The 16,799-nt window shown below is 36.8% G+C and overlaps 1 protein-coding gene across 1 annotated transcript; it reads left to right on the forward strand.

The window, feature by feature from the left end:
- Nucleotides 1-205: 205 nt before the first annotated feature.
- LOC131428769 (uncharacterized) lies at nt 206-7,149 on the forward strand. The gene is made up of 4 exons (XM_058592813.1): nt 206-340; nt 490-1,112; nt 6,803-6,913; nt 6,974-7,149. Exons 1-4 carry the CDS (start codon nt 206-208, stop codon nt 7,110-7,112), a joined length of 1,008 nt encoding a protein of 335 aa, XP_058448796.1. The 3' UTR covers nt 7,113-7,149.
- The last annotated feature ends 9,650 nt before the right edge of the window (nt 7,150-16,799 follow it).

Here is a 16,799-nt window from a genome sequence, read left to right on the forward strand (position 1 = left end):
TAACGCTTAGTACTTCTCTTTCAAGCTCATATCCTGACGAAGCGATGGTAATCGTTTGGTAGATTAGGATTTATTAAGCCCATTCCTGCGGTGTACGCGACAGTAAACTCATTATATTTTCATTACTCTGAAAGGATCCATTATGGAAATCCTGAAGGCAATGATTTCGACTTTGCTCGTTTTTGTTTTTATTGGTGACTACTGCATGAGTGTTTCTGTCATCGAAAGAGGTGAACTTCGGCGGACTGTCAATAGCAGTGAAAAGGGATTATCAAACAGCACCACGTCGTTATCGAGAAAGAAACGTTTTCTGTTATTTCCCCCTGGTGGCAGTTTGCTAGTAAGTGTTGTTCAGATTCTCAGATCAACAATCTGAAAATATGTTCGATGAATAAAGATATCATTTTTCCGTCGCTCTATCATATATTGATTTATGTTTACTTTTTAGTGTCAACTTATGCTTTCGTACGATTTTATACGAATTCACAGGTAACAGCATCGGCACTGAAAGGTTTATTGTACAAAGCACCAGGTGGAAATGTATTAGTTGCAGAGCTGGACATGTTTCATCCATTACCTGACTATCGGTATCGTTTCTCCGCTTTTCGGCTTGGTGAAGTGGCAATGTTGCCAACCGAACCCCCAAAGAAGCCACCCGCAACAACCGGAATGCCCCAAGTGACCAGTCCGATTCCAAAAGATCCTAACGAAATCCATGAAGTTTCGCCGGAGGAGCTGAAAGAATATTTAACCAAACATCCTGAAGCATATGTTTCCCCGGGATATAACAAGGATCGTTCCGACTGGAATCACCGGCTAACGTATCAAGATGTGAAACATCAGATTCTAAGTGACAGGTTCAAACCTAGCAATTACTATAATAATCAATTCCATCAACCATATAAAAGTAAACTCTGGAACTACGATTCGAATAATCATCTGCAGCGAAACTTTTATCGATCCAAAAGATCACTCGATGAGGGAATGGACACTGAATGGGAGGAAGAACTGGACTTCTTCAACATAAGCCACCATCGTGAATGGGAGGGCTACTATCACTACCGAGAGAGGCGCGAACTGTATCACACTTTGGAAAATGGAATCGAGGACAGGTAAGCTTGAGTGCCTTAAGCACTACAACACATACAATTTACAATCCGTGAACAAAAGCCATAATAACTAGTTTATCGCATCGAAATAAAAGCGTTACAATTTTTCTCATTAACGGGTACGAGGCCGAATGATTTATGCTTAGCTTATGACAGTTAATAATGCGGGATATTTTCAAGAGATATCTCTGCAATCAGGGATAAGTTCACCGTATAAACCTTAGCGTCTTTTTTTTGCTGTTATTGTCAATTGCAAGTCAATATCATATACATTTTGTGAAGTGACTATGTAGAAATTCCGGACAAGTGAAGAGCATTTAAACGGTTTCAAAGTGGAAGTTTCAGTGTGGCAGACAAAGAACGCACAGGTGAACCTGAAACTTTACAACCTTGGAATGCATTGTTGAACGAAGACCAAATCAAAACTTAAGAACAAATGAAGGAGAGCTTAAACGTTAATCTTTAAGCCATTAATCATCGTCTACACATCATAGAAAAGACTCAAAAGATAAGAAAATGGATTCCTCATGAACAGAATGATATGCAGCTGAAAAAGCGAGAAACGATAAGCAAAGTTTCACTTTCTTGGCGCGAAAAAACGAGTTTTCTGCATCAAAACTTAACTGTTTCGAAAAAAAAAAACGATATTGTTTATTTGGTGGGATCAGAAAAGTGTCTTGTACTACGAACTACTTAAAGCAAAATAAATATGATTAAATGATGAAATTGAACTAAGCATTGCTTGAAAAACGACCAGCATGAGAAAGTCAAATTGCAGCATGACAACGATCCCGCACACGCAGTTAAATTGGTGGGAAACGCCATTTTTGAACTCACATTAGAACTTTTGTCCCACACGCCATACTCCCTAGACTTGGCCCCTTCTTTCTATCATTTGTTTTAACCATAGGCTCACGCACTTGCTGAACAGCATTTTAGAATGTTGATTTGAAATTTAAACAATACACATGCCAAATATGAAATGGCCAAATTTTTTTATTTGGTTGATAATTTCTTGGCATTTAACATTTAATATTATTTCGGGCGCCACGACTATTTTTCGCAAATGTCATTCTAGACCAGAGTTGCCATGTTATTTTTTCAAAAAATGTCTCTGACTCAAAAATTTATCTGGATTTGTCTGGGTCTACTATACAAATTTTGACTGGGCTTTATTTTCAGCGAGCAAAAAAAAGTCTTACCACCTATCGTATACAAGCCAAAACCGTAAAAGATCTGGTGAGATGTGACAAAATATGGGAAAATTTGCAAAATCTGATCTGGTTAGTCTGGCGAAACGAGAAAAGTCTGGCATTGCCCAGATTTATCTGGCAACGCTGTTCTAGACGTCCAATTTTCGATCACTTTTTCAAGCATTTGAGGGTAAATTTCAGCAATGACACGTTGAATATTGGTTTCCAATGCATCAATATAAACCAATGATTTCCCGCAAAAAAAATAATCGAAAGGCGTCATATCAAACGAACGCGGAGGCCAATACACTGGTCCATTTCTTGAAATAATATTGTCCATGAAATGTTCTTTCAATAAGTCGATTGTTTCGGCCGCATTATGACAAGTGGCACCATCCTGTTGAAACCACGTTTTATTCATAACCATACCTTGAAGATTTGGCAACAAAAATTCATTGATCATGATTCTGTATCGATTTTCATTCACGGGAATGCGTCGTCTTTCCTCATCTTTAAAGGACCAAAGATTTCACCAGCCCATAGACCGCACCAAACAGTACATCTTCTCATTCCTGTCGCTGTTGATGGATGCCAACATCCAGAAGAGTGATTGTAGACCCGGTGAACCCGGTTTTACCTTTATTTATAAATAAAAAAAATAGGTATAGAATTCGCTCAAACTTTAGAAATTTTTTCCGAGGCCCGGAGGGCCGAATGTCATATACCAATCGATTCAGCTCGACGAACTGAGCAAATGTCCGTGTGTATGTGTGTGTGTATGTGTGTTGTCAACTAAAAGGTCGAGATCTCAGAGATGGCTGGACCGATTTTGATCAAACTAGTCGCAAATGAAAGGTCTCCCCGTCACCCTGAACGCTATTGAATGGTTTTGAGATCGGATGTTTACTTTTTGATTTATACGAAGTTTTATGTCAAAATTTTTTTCGACAGTATCTGTCACACTTGAACTTGAAAATAGAATATATTTTCAGACTTAAATTCCGCACGGTAACGGTTTCCAGTTGAAAGCAATTCCATAATGATATTGATTTTAACTACTTACAGCAATAAATGCTGGAAGAACATAACAGCCATATACCATTCGAATCAGTTCGTCGAGATCAGCAAATGCGTGCGTGACAAATAATTTCACTCAATTTTTTTCGGAGATGACTACAAACTCGATTCTACAAACTCAGATTCATATGAAAAGTCGTATGCTCCCAAACAAGGTTCCTGAATTATGTTTGGTTCCGGAACTACAGGATAATAGTGATATGTGAAACGAAATTAAAACTGTGTAACTCATTTTTCTCGGAGATGGCTGAACCTATCTAAGATGCAAATGAAATCTAAGAATTATCTAAGATTCAAATGAAAAGTTTTAAGATTCTATAAAACATCTTGTTTTTCAGTCAGATCCAACTTCCGGTTTCGGAGATACAGGGTGATTAGTATAAAAATGTCTATTTCACCTAAATTAATCAGGTTTGTCGGGTTAGCAGATTTGAAGAGTCGATAATCAAAAAAACTTATTTCATTTTTGGTTGTATTCAGTTTTCGTTTCGGAAGGCGCCCAAAAATTTAATTCGCACTACGATTCCTCAAAGATGTCTACATTGATTTTCAAACATTTTGAAACAAATGTAAACTATACAGCTACTCAGGTAAATTTGTCTGACTTCGGCTACACCGAATTTCGAGTTCCGGTTCCAGTATCGAATCGTTTCTAAGTTTCGATTTGAATGTAGCAAGCCTCGTCTTTTCAATTATATATGATTGAAATTTTGATTAATAGCGAGCAGTGTCGCAGAATGGTAGTAATAGTAGATAACTAAACGCTATTAAAATAACTGCATGCATACAAAACTTGAATACTAGCTTTGCGAAAATAAGCTTAATTTCGAAACCCGTTACGCTAGTAGCACGTAGGTATAATTGCATATATTTGGGCTATTGATGTAATTTCGTCAAGATACAATTAAAACTCGAATCAATGCAAACAGAGACTGGGCTCGCGTGTTCAATGTTGGTTCAATGTTGGTTCACGCGTTCAAAATCATGGCGATTGATTGAAAATATCGATCATTAGAAATTTTTGTTACCTTGTTCAACATCGATAGCTCGAACAACCCTCATGGTAATGATCCAAGTAGTTTTTTAACTGGTTTGTTTTCGCATGTTTCTATTAACTTGAAGCTTATTTATTCCTAATGGAGTTATTCGAACGAATGTTGACTGGAGAACTTGAGTGTGCAAGTGTACGTAATTTTTTTAAGTTTGTTAATCTTTCTCACGCAACGTGCTCGTGTCGACGGAAGGCAACGACGCAAATATAAACTTATCTTAACATGCCGGATCACCATTCTTGATAAAAGCGAGGAGAGGAACTCACGTTCAACTGCATGGGTAAAAATTAATACAATTTTGGGAGTGTAATGTTTACATATGCGAAATTTTGTCATAATCTATCATAATAATCATAATCAGGAGGGTCAGACAAGAAGTTCTTCGACAAAAAATTACGTCGACCAATTGCTAAGAAGTTTTTTTTTGTATGGCAGGCGATCTGTGGGTGCGGCAAATTCAGCAAGTCGTACATTACGACCGGCCCCATTAACGATCAAATGTACAAAGAAGAATACCTCCCAAAAGTACCGGCTGCCCTTTTTTCCAGTGACAATCTGTTTTGGTCAAGATCCGTCTGAACAGCGGCTGATATAAACATTCTGGGCAATTAAGAAAGGCACGTCCCGATAAACAGGGAAGATCTTTAAAAACGACAAGGATTTGAAAAACCTGTTTTAATCCACCTAGTGGTGTAATGATGCCTTTCTCATATCAATCATACCATCATATATAATACTGTGGTATTCTTCAAAATAGTTTTCTTCGATTCCTAAAAAAAATAACCGGTTTGTTCGACCGTCTACTGATAAAAACTATTAATTGGAGAAGATTTGAGGTCGATTTAGAAAACTTTTTACGGTTTTTCGCCCTTTTCAGTGATGGTATACAATTTTTAACACACTTTACCTTATATTTCCGGATCCGGAAGTCGAATACAGATGAAATTCAGGAATTACGTATGGGACCATAGGACCTGTCATTTGAACCTTTTGAAAATCGGTCGCGCCATCTATGAGAAAAGCTAGAAAACATATTTTCATTTTTTTGCACATTTTACCCCATAACTCCGGAACCGGAAGTCGGATCTAAACAACATTCAGGAATTTTGTATGGGACTACAAGATCTTTTATTTGAACTCAAGTTTGTGAAAATCGGTTCAGCCATCTCTGAGAAAAGTTAGTGCACTTATTTTCACATTTTTATGCACATAACATACCCCATAATTCCGAAACCGGAAGTCGGATTCAAATAATATTCAGGAATTTTGTATGGTACTACAAGACCTTTCATTTGAATCTAAGTTTGTGAAAATCGGTTCTGCCATCTCCGAGAAAAGTTAGTGCGAAAAAATGTTACATACACACATACGCACATACACACACACATACACACACACAGACATTTTGCGTACTCGACGAACTGAGTCGAATGGTATATGACACTCGGCCCTCCGGGCCTCGGTTCAAAAGTCGGTTTTCACAGTGATTGCATAACCTTTCTATATGAGAAAGGCAAAAAGAGTGAATGAACGTGTGTTTGAAAGAGTATGCGAATGTTGCATCCGGATTTAATGGGTAGCATTTATCCAAGGAGAGAAAGTTGAATAAACCAACTTTGCCTAAGTATAGCCAATGTGAGTTTATTTAGTCCCTGAGAATTTCACAAATATTCGACTTATAATTAATATTTGGTAATCATTTTTGATAACTACAAGCAATACTAATTTTTATTATTTTCACAGAAAAAGTTCATCTTTTACAAGCGTATTTTATTAGGGAACATTTTATCAAAACAAGCATTTTATCCCTGGTTCGAGATTTTTCGCAGGTCCGCTAATTCCTTTCCACGTTTGGAGAACTAGACGAATTGTTATTTTGGCATCTTTGGCACTTTTTTCGGGTGGTTGTGCACAATATATTTTTTCTTTTGATTTCCATTTGACGTTATTTTGAAACGTGATCCACTACTATGATCAAACTTGCACCAATTGTTGTGTATAGAAGTGTAAATAAATCACTGTCAAAGATCTTGGATCCTCAACACTAGAAGCGTGTTTTACATACTATTTACTTTCAGACAATATTATCAATATCGTTTTTTTAATGTTTACCACTATTTAGTGCAACTCAAATTATGTTTTCTTTCATACTTCCGGAGTTTCTGACTTCAGTAACCGGTAACCATGATAGCCGAAATGTGTTTGTTTGGTTCTTATATTGAGTACTCACTTATATGATTACTCGTAAATCAGTATCAAATAAAATTCTAATGGGTGGGAAACAACATATTTCATTATAGAACAAAATCTTTGTCACTTTCTGGTAATCTTTCAAAATTATAGCACTAAAAATCCATCTTTCTGCTTTCAGATTCGGTATTCCAATAAAATCTTGCATTATGAGGGCTATTTGTGAAACGAAAAATTTACTACCACCTTCGGGGAAATCTATGATTATTGACATTGCCCGGATAATGTTCAGGTAGGTAATTTAGTTTTTGCAATCCAATTTGATTTTCAACTTTTCTCCACCTTAATTTAGTGTACCGCTGAAAGAGGATCTTGAAGATGATTACAGTGAGGCTATGAGAGACCGAAACGTTGATTGTCAGGTAGTATACAACAACAAATGTCCAATTAGCCTTCTTCAACTAATGTTGTTTGGAAAATTTGTATCATAGAAGCGATTCGCCACAGAATTGTTATTCTAATCATTCACAGTACGAAATGATTAATTTCGTTGCTGGTTAGTCATTTAACGGAAACCTGTTACAGCGAAAGCCATTTCACCGGAAGCCATTCCACAAAAGGAATAATTTCACCGAACTTATAATTTTGTTAAAATTTCGAGACAAATTTTAATACCTATATATGTTTCAGCCGGCTACGATTTATCATAGTTTACCAATATATTCGTTCGAGAGAGTGGAAAAAGGACTGCTTTTAAATGGTGGCAATATCACGTTTCGTTTTGCTAGTAAGTTATTAAAATATATCATCACACAAGACTATAAGGCAAATTTTATATGTGATTTTTGATATAAAGTATCGTATTTTTGCCTTTTTCATATAGAAAGGATATGCAATCACTGTGAAAACCGACTTTTGAACCGAGGCCCGGAGAGAGTGTCATGTATCATTCAATTCAGTTTGCCGATTTCAAAAAATATCTGTTTGTGCGTATGTAACAAAATCATGCACTTGATTGATGACTGAACTGATTTTAACAAACTTAGATTCATTTGAAAAGGATTATGGTCCCATAGAACCCTGTTTATTTTTTTCCAGATCAGACCATCGGTTCCGTAATTATAGGGTAAAGTGTGTTAAAAATTACAAATAGTAATTTAGAGCGTCTATGTAAAAGAGGAAAAAATTCTTCTAAATCCGGTTCAAAACTGTTTCAATTTGTAGGTTATGATAGTTGCTTACTAAACAAATCTACTTCAGCTATACTGGTTTCCAGTTCCCGGTTCCGGAAGTACCGAAAAAAGTAAGGTCAAATACTCCAAAACGGAACTCGCTTGATTTTTTCAGAAATGGTAAAACCGTCATTTACGAACTTAGGCTTAAATGAAAGCATTCATAGCCTCATAAGTTCCGGAACTCAGGGTAAAGTGTGTATAACATTGCAAACCGTCATTCAAAGCGACGATGCAAAAATCTATTCTTAATTCACCTAGTGGTTTGATAATATTTTTCTCGCACCATTTTTCTAGTCGCTTAATTTTTTCGAAAATGGTGTAACCGATTTCAACAAACTAAGGCTAACTATTATCGAATCTTTGATCAAGTTTGAAGATTAATTGGTTGTCATTTCTGATGCTGGAGAAATAATGGTATAAGTGACGTTACCGACAAAACGCGTTGTTATTTTATTGCTCAATTTTCTCAGAGATGGCTGAACAGATTTCAACAAGCCTAGACTCGTTTAAAATTTACTATTGGGTCGTTGATCAAGTTCAAAGATTAAAAGGTTGTCACTGCTGGTTGCGGAAAAATGATGATATATGTGACGTCACCGAAGCACATTGGGGAAACTTTACTCAATAATTTCATAGAGATCTTTGTAAATATTTTAGAAGTGGATATTTGTTATGTAAACATTACCGTTGAATCAATAGATGATAATTATAATAGCCGCCAAATTCTCCATCATGCCCGTTTTGCTCCAATTCCTCATTTTTGGTAACTTTACTTCGAAGACTGACTGTGAATAAATTGAATTCGACTAATCAAAAGGTACTCCGGACATTTTCGTAAGTTCTATAAAATAATGACTGTTTATCAGAACAACCGCAAATAATTGTATTCTGTTTTACCCTGAATCTTCTTTCACTGATCGGTGTTAGGGCCAATTATGGTAAACCAAGCCAGTTCTATGCCTCACATATAATCCCATAAATTAATTACTGGATAGTTCTCATGATCGCATGAATCTTGCAACAACGTTTTACCCAAATTTTTCCTCCAATTTAATTTTATGTTGAAATTTTCTTGACAGTTATGAAGCAGATTCAATGCGACCTATCAATAAGCTCTCATCCATCGGCTAAAACAACTGAATATTTGAGCACTCAAAACATCGAATTGATGGACAACCTCCTGACTTGGCACCTAACGATTTCTATTTGCTACCTTCCGTGAAAAATAAACTTCGTGAAGAGCAATGCAATACTCCTGAAGAAGCTGATGAAGCTCTCAAAAACCATGTTTTGGGAGTACCTAAAAAAAAGTTGGAAAAATGTTATGAACATTTGTTCAAGCGTATGTAAAAGTGTACTGATCTTCTAGGGAAATATTTTGAAAAACAACAACCACTCTGTGTCTACCACTCTGTCCGCTTTTCTGCAAGTACTTCGGTCTTATGTTATATAGTTAAACTTGAACAAAGTTCAGTACAAAAAGGGAATTTGGGGTAAAATGGTATGTTTTCGTGCGGTCCGTTCTTAAATACGTGAAATCGATTTACAAAAAAAATAAATGTTTTGTTGTCAGCTGTTTTTATCCAACCCCTGTTTTAACCATGTAAGAGTCGTTCGCACGGTTGTATAAGAGAGTAATTACAATGAATATTTTACAGTACACTGAAACCTCAATTTACGCGCAGAGCCGGGAGTGCGTAAATTAAATTTCGCGTGAAATAAATAAAACATTGCGTGATTTCAAATTCTCCGCGTAAAAAAAGTTTTTTTCAAATTTCATTTAATTTTAGTGTAAATAACATGAACAATCATTGCCCCCTTTTTATTTATAGCTGTTCCAGGTAGGTTCCCAGTCGTTCAAGAACTTCGGTGAAAACAGGTCTTAAGATCTACTCGAGCATTCAGCAGTTTATGTACACGGAGAACCCTTCGATCATAAAATTGCGATATCGCTGTTTTTGATTTTTGCGATAGTTGATTTAACTAATTTCTTTTTGATTCAACCAATATGGTTTTTGATTTGCATATATTCAAGTAGAATATGTTGTTTTGCATGCTGTCAAATGCCGGAGACAGTTGAAAGCAAAACAATAATCGCAATGCAAAATCAACAACTTTTTTAGTTGAAATCTGTTCGCGTCGCTTCAAAATGTCAATGAAAACAGCATCGATGATTAAAGCGTTTGGTGAAATTTTGTCCATTCGATTTGAGAAATTTATGATTCCATAACAAGTGTTTATCTAACAGCGGTGGGTTGATAAAGTTAACCTTGTTTAAGATGAAAAAGATTCGGTGATAAATTAGAAAATGTTAATGAATGATCATCTCGTAATCTTTCAGGTATGCGCAAAAATGTTATGCTTCAAATTCTATCATTGATTTACTTCCAGCTGTTTGATACCGATGATGATGTTCATGCATTAGCAATAAAAAACTTTTTGACATGAATTTAATTTATAAAAGTAACAGGAGCGAATGGTTTCAAACAAACAGAACGCGCTGCGATTGAATAGCGCGTTTGCCGTCGCAAAATTCCAATTCCCAGCGGTTGATGCATACAAGCTCATATAAATTGACTAAAATGATCAGTGCATAACTTTAGTTCAACCGTTTGAATGCATCATCTTTCAATACTCATTTTAGGTAAATTTAATAATTTCGCTAATTTACTCGCCCCTCCGGGCACTTTTGCTGATTAAAAACGTTTTTCTACATCAATCATTTCCGATCGAATCAGAGTTGATTCAACTATTTGCAATGTATAAAACAAATAAAACCGATTTATTTTTCAACTAACAGAATTTTGTTTCAATAACAACACCAGTTATTTCAACTAAAATATTTGTTGAAATTGAAAGGTATGTGTCCTCACTAATTGACAGCATTTTTTTTTTTCAAACAGTTAAATTAGTTGTTTCAACCACCGTTTATGCTAATCGAAAAACAAAAATGACAGTTTAGTTAAAACAACAATCGATTAGTTGTACCAAATTTTAACCAATCGAATTCAGAAAATCAACTAATATTCTGGTTGAAATGGGATCGCGGGTGGTTCCGTGTATAATTTTTAAATGCTCTTCATAGTCGTAGAGCTACAACTCCAAGTAGTTTTTCCATGGCCAAAAGCAATCACAATTGTCCTATTGATCGCATGTATCATCACGAATAATATGGACCGAGAACGAAAAGTTAGTTAATCCACTTTGTTACACTGGTAAATCTTAAGGCCTGAACTTCAGGTAGATTCTAGATGGAGCATCGGTTACATTGGTAGACCTTAAGGCCTTTTCCGAGGAAATTTTGGATATGTAAGTTCTGCTACAAATCTATGTGTGACTATTTTCTGTGAATAGTACTACGAGTACATATCGCACTCAATAGTCATATAAAAGTGTTTATATGCAATATTTGCTTTCCAGATTTAGATGCCCACGATTTTATTTAGATTCTTTGAAACTAAAAAATTCAATAATGTACATTTGAAAATACTCAATTCACTGAAGCATGTTAGATTGTTTCGTATGTGTATATAAATTGAGATTTCCTTCATTATGCAGAAACCTTTTTTTTTCATTCGAGTGTTCGGGTTCTGCACGTAATAATCCACACGCGCTTGGCTCCAAGTGAAGCCCCGGTATTTACCGTGAAATACTAACCGATCCTAGTGTAAACACTCATAAATCGGAAGATAAGTTTCCGATCTTCAGCTGTTGACTGAAATCAGAAACAAAAGTAGTGTAAAGGCTCTAATAATAGAGTTTAAATACGATATAGCTCTCAGTATCAGATCAAACCGCCATCATAATCATGTTGAGTGATAACCAACACTAGCGTACATTATAACCCGAGTGAAAGTGAATACAAAACAAGTGTTTTGGTTGTGCTAAAGTCAGACATGTCGCCTATTGGAAACAACAGTATCTCCACAAGAAATTAGGCCAGACCGTATTATCCCCGTCCAATGCGATGCTTCTAGTGCTTTGCTTTTGGTCACGTCGGTAAAAACTGTAACAGAGATAAGCTATGCGCAAACTGCGGAGACAAAGAGCACGGAGAACAATGTGACAAAAATCCTAAATGTGTGAATTGCGGAGAGCCGCACTCTGCGCTCGATCGAAGATGCCGAATCTTTAACAAAGAGGTGGAGATAGTGACTATTAAAAGTAGACCGTGATATCACGTTCTTTGAAGCTAGGCAGCTTGTAGAGCTGCGCGAAACTTGCAATTGCAATGGCAAGTGCACTAATAAGGAATTACCAATGGACCTCGGACAAACCCTCTCCTAAACAACTACAATGTTTAATAAAACATATCAATCAACAAAAAAAATCACTCTTTAACAGTGCGGTAAAATTTCATTTTCAATCGAATAATATAAGATGGAAATACTAATTCAATTGATATTTGCGGCCATTTTCAAGTGAAGCTTCCAGAATCCATCGTCAGTTGAATAGTCGTACCTAGTCATTTGAAGTATTGCTTGCTCAGTTTCAAGTGCCAAGTACTATAGCTGCTTCATTGTCTTCGCTCTTGGTAGTAAGCAGATTCGAACGAATAGAATTATAAATGAAGTAAAGTATTAAAAATGAAAGCTGAAGGAGGAAACAGTTAATTTAGGTGTATTCTGTGATTGATATTTCAGCTATCTGATTAGTCTTTCATCTATTATCTTGAACCGCTCTCACACTATTGAAAGATATATTTTGTTACTTCAAGAGATCAACTGACGGTAATTAAACTGAGCCTCGATTGAAGAGAAACGAGTGATGAACTGAATGCTGCTCGTTCGGGCCGTCAGCAAACATTGTGTGTGTCAAAGAGTGAAGTTTACTGCAGTGGAGAGATCGTCAATGTGTTCCACATTCAGTTTCAATTGAATTGCTGCACTGTCCTGGAACATCTAAAGACTACGAACCGGCAAAGCTGAACTTGACATAATTGTGAAGGAACACGTCCCACTAGTCGTATGCTTTCAAGAAACCATGTGTCCAACGAACGATGCAGCAAAAATTCACGGTTTCACAACGTACTACCGGAAACGCAGCAGTGGCAGCAAAGCCGCAGGCGGAGTTATAACGGCAATAAAAACCGGAATAGACAGCGAAGAAATTGAAGTGCAATCTCAATTAGAAGCAGTAATAGTAAAGCTAGGTCCCCCAATAAATTGCCACATAGTGAATGTGTACTTGCCCCCTAGAGACGATATCAGTGAAAATAAAATACTGAACCTAATAAGTGTTATATCTAAACCCAGCCCTATCGTTGGTGACGTAAATGCCCACCATCCTCTATGGGGATCGATGAAAATTAGCAAGCGAGGAAAAATAATTAAACAAGTGATAGAAAAAAGTGAATTGGAAAATAGAACGTGCCGACTGTCAGCTTTATCAAGACCTGATCCACTTTCAGCGACAGGATCGTGCATCGGACCAAATTTCACACATCACCAGGGAAATAATCAAATCAGTAAATACAGCCATACCTCGGACAAATGGGCATTATACAAGTAAAAGCGTACCTTGGTGGAACGCTGAAATAGCTTCTGCTATCCACGCCAGAAAAAGAACCTTAAAAAAAACTAAAATCGTGACCAGTAAGAGAAAACAATGAAAACGGTCTATTTGAAAATTTCAGTACAGCAAGAGCGCACGCGAGAAAAGTTATCCAAACAGCAAAAAAAAACGAAGTTGGATTGAGCTTGCAAACAACTTCACTGTTCAAACTCCGACGAAAGACATGTGGAACACCTTTAAACGAATACAAGGATTGAAGACAAACCCAAAGGATTAGAACCAAAGATGGTTTTTATCGTATCAAAGAACGCTCACCAGCAACTCTTCACACGATTGAATCAGTGCCATCAAAGAGAGACGGATATCAGCGCAACAACAAAAACCCGGCAAGGCTCATTTAACATAGAATAGACACCAGTGCGAGAGCGAATTTCTCTCGATGACATTTCTGAGAATCAAAGGTTAGCACGCTGCTGTGGGGATCCTCTCTGAAGCAACAAACGGTCGCTTATTCTCGTTTCGCGATCCGATTCTATACAGGCAATTATCAACTCGATAGAATCATTTTACTATTGCCGCTTATTCTAACTATGTGCATATAACCTTTGTATAAGTTGTGTCTATGAAAATGTCTGTGAATGATCCACACAAGGGTTTTGAAATATTGCAACCTAGTATGAGGATCATCAAGTTGAATCATCGATTTGATTTTCTGCGATAATTGTCAACTTGCGATTCTCTCTTGGGAAATTCCACACAGCAACGATCATTATCAGACTGTAAATTTTTTTAAGGGCCGTGAAATACTCAGAGTATGAAGTGGAGCGAAGAAATGTAGAAAAATTCTCTCGCATTTCATGCATTGAGAGACTCGAGTTCTTGTAGCATCTTCTACCGGATTGAAAATGTTGTGTACAATATACATAGCAATATAGCAGCTTCTGTCAAATTTTCTGCAATCACCAACACTGGTTAGAACAATAAAAACCAAAAACGGAACTGCAAGCGATGATGAAAATATCGCGGAATCAATTACTATTGCATTCCAGGCAATCTCGAGCGATGCAGTGCTTGGAAAAGAGTTCAACCCGAAACTCCCATCAGATTGCCAAAAACAACTCTTAGAAGCATATAACATCAAATCCATCAAATTACAAGCCATTCTTTCTGAAGAGCTGTTTAGCAAAAATCTATGAAAGGATGATTAACAATCGAATAATGCGCCTACTACAAACAAGGAACAACAGCCGACCACCTGGCAATGTTTGAATATGCGATAAGAACCCCTCTCAGCAGGAAACAATGTGTACAGGCGGTATTCTTGGACATCCAGAAAGCCTACGACACAACTTGGAGGAGATTAGTTTTTAAAAGACTTGCAACTTTGGGAATAGGAGGACTGATGTTACAGAACTTAGAAAGCATGCTGCGGAAAATATCATTTCGTGTAATAGGGAATGGAAAATTGTCCAGTGAAAAAGTAATGGAAAACGGACTTTGCCAGGGATCTGTGTGAAGTGTAACACTTTTAGTTATAGCCATCGACACAATCGTCAGTTGCATCCAACAAAGTGTAACATGCTTGATATACGCGGACGATGTCATGCTCATAGCCGGTGGAGAAAATGCCGAATCCGTTGAAAAGCAGTGGCACGAAGCGCTCAGCAACATCCAAACATGGGAAAAAACTACAGGCTTCAAAGTATGCCACAAATGCTTAGGAGTCGTGTTCGATCAGTGGTGGAAATTTGAAAAATACATTATAAAAATCGCCACACGAAAATTTTTCAACTTCTTTGTAAAGACGCCAAACAAAAACTAATCGTACGATATGCGTCAAAATTTGACTGAATGTGTATAAAAGTGTTGCCAACGTTTAGAGAATAAAAGTTTACCGATTGGACAAGCGCGGGAATTTTAAAATGAAAATTCCGGTTCTTTTTTTATCATAAGGTACCTTGAAAATTCGGATCTCTCTCATCATGCCATCGACAGGAAACAAGGAGTTGTAAAATCTTGTTGTGAAATGGATCACAAGCGGGTGATTCAAGACTCAGATGCATGGAAGCTCTACACCCAGATGTTGGCAAAATCGCATTGCATCATTACGTAACGTACGTGAAAGCTGACTTCCGAAAGCTTCCGAGACTCCTATCTTTTTCTTTTTATTGTAAGTTTAATGTGCCAGAAGACTTTAGAAAGCAGATGTCAATGTTTGGGACCTTCTAAGATCACATAACAGTACCAGGATTTTCTGGTGGGATTTGGCAACGTGTCAAAAACACGGAAGATGTTTTGGAGTGCTACAAGGCTAATGAGGTCAACTTCGTGCCGAGGGACTTCAATCCCCCGAACGCATTGGCCAATTGAGAAGGACTGGACTATCATGAAGTAAGCACTTCGGAAATACTGTTAGGAAGTAGAATGGGAAAAAAGTATGGATTTCTACGTAAAACAAATGAATGTTGGTCCAAACTTTGTACAAGGTCTTATGAGTAGTGTTAAGAGGAAGGTTCGTACACTTGGATATATAATTGAAATCGAATAAAACGAACATGAAAAAGGTGGGTGGGTAATGTCAGAGACAAAACTGGATGTCGTGAATACGAAAACAACTGACATGTTCCTTAACACTTCCGAATATCAATTAGTTGATCAATTGTATGAAATTGTATGTAGAATTTGAAACGATGCACCTAAACTAAAGTATAGATTATTTACATTTAACATTCTGAAACACAAATTTTATGAAATAACCAGTATAGTTCTTTATGATAAAATAATGGTGGCTCTGAAAAGAACCTTTTATGAAAGCGTTTGTGATGGAGAGTGATGAGTTGAATTCGAATTCCGATGGATGCCGCTGACTTCCATCATCTAATTCCAGGTTGAACTGTTGTACGTGGGTGCGATTATGATATGGTTGGTGTAGGTGTAGCGTTTACAACCGATTATAATCTTCCAATAAGGAAAACATTAATTCGCTGGTTTGATCAATGATACAATAGGCCGAATTTATTGAACGAAACTATCAATATGCTATAGGGATTCCTTTCTAGCATTCAGAAGGGTCAAATTGCGTAATTCTCTACGACATTAAACTCTGGGACATTTTTCGCAAAAACAAAGAAGGCTTCACTTGATCTCGATTACTGTGAATTTCACTAATGGGCGGTCCTAAAGGCTATAAAAATAGCCGCATACAGAATTTTTATGTCGATTATGTCATTTCAGATTTGCATTTCGTAATAGAAAGAAACTATCAATATGCTGTAGGGATTCGTTTCTAGCATTCAGAAGGACCAAATTGAGGAACTCACTAAGATATTCACCACTTTTCGGAACATTTTTCTCGAACGATTTGTTGTACAGCAGCAGATATTTCGTTCTCTTAATCAGAACGCGTTCTGATTGGCTGGTGTTGACATG

The sequence above is a fragment of the Malaya genurostris genome, chromosome 2 (genome assembly GCF_030247185.1).
Source record: "Malaya genurostris strain Urasoe2022 chromosome 2, Malgen_1.1, whole genome shotgun sequence".
In the NCBI taxonomy this organism is placed as follows: Eukaryota; Metazoa; Arthropoda; class Insecta; order Diptera; family Culicidae; genus Malaya; species Malaya genurostris.

Excerpts from the sequence above, each read along its gene's own strand:
- LOC131428769 (XM_058592813.1), top strand. The coding sequence starts at position 206 with ATGAGTGTTTCTGTCATCGAAAGAGGTGAACTTCGGCGGACTGTCAAT. Across the intron at positions 341-489 it reads CCCCTGGTGGCAGTTTGCTA|GTAACAGCATCGGCACTGAA; the intron begins GTAAGTGTTGTT and ends ACGAATTCACAG. Across the intron at positions 6,914-6,973 it reads ATTGCCCGGATAATGTTCAG|TGTACCGCTGAAAGAGGATC; the intron begins GTAGGTAATTTA and ends ACCTTAATTTAG.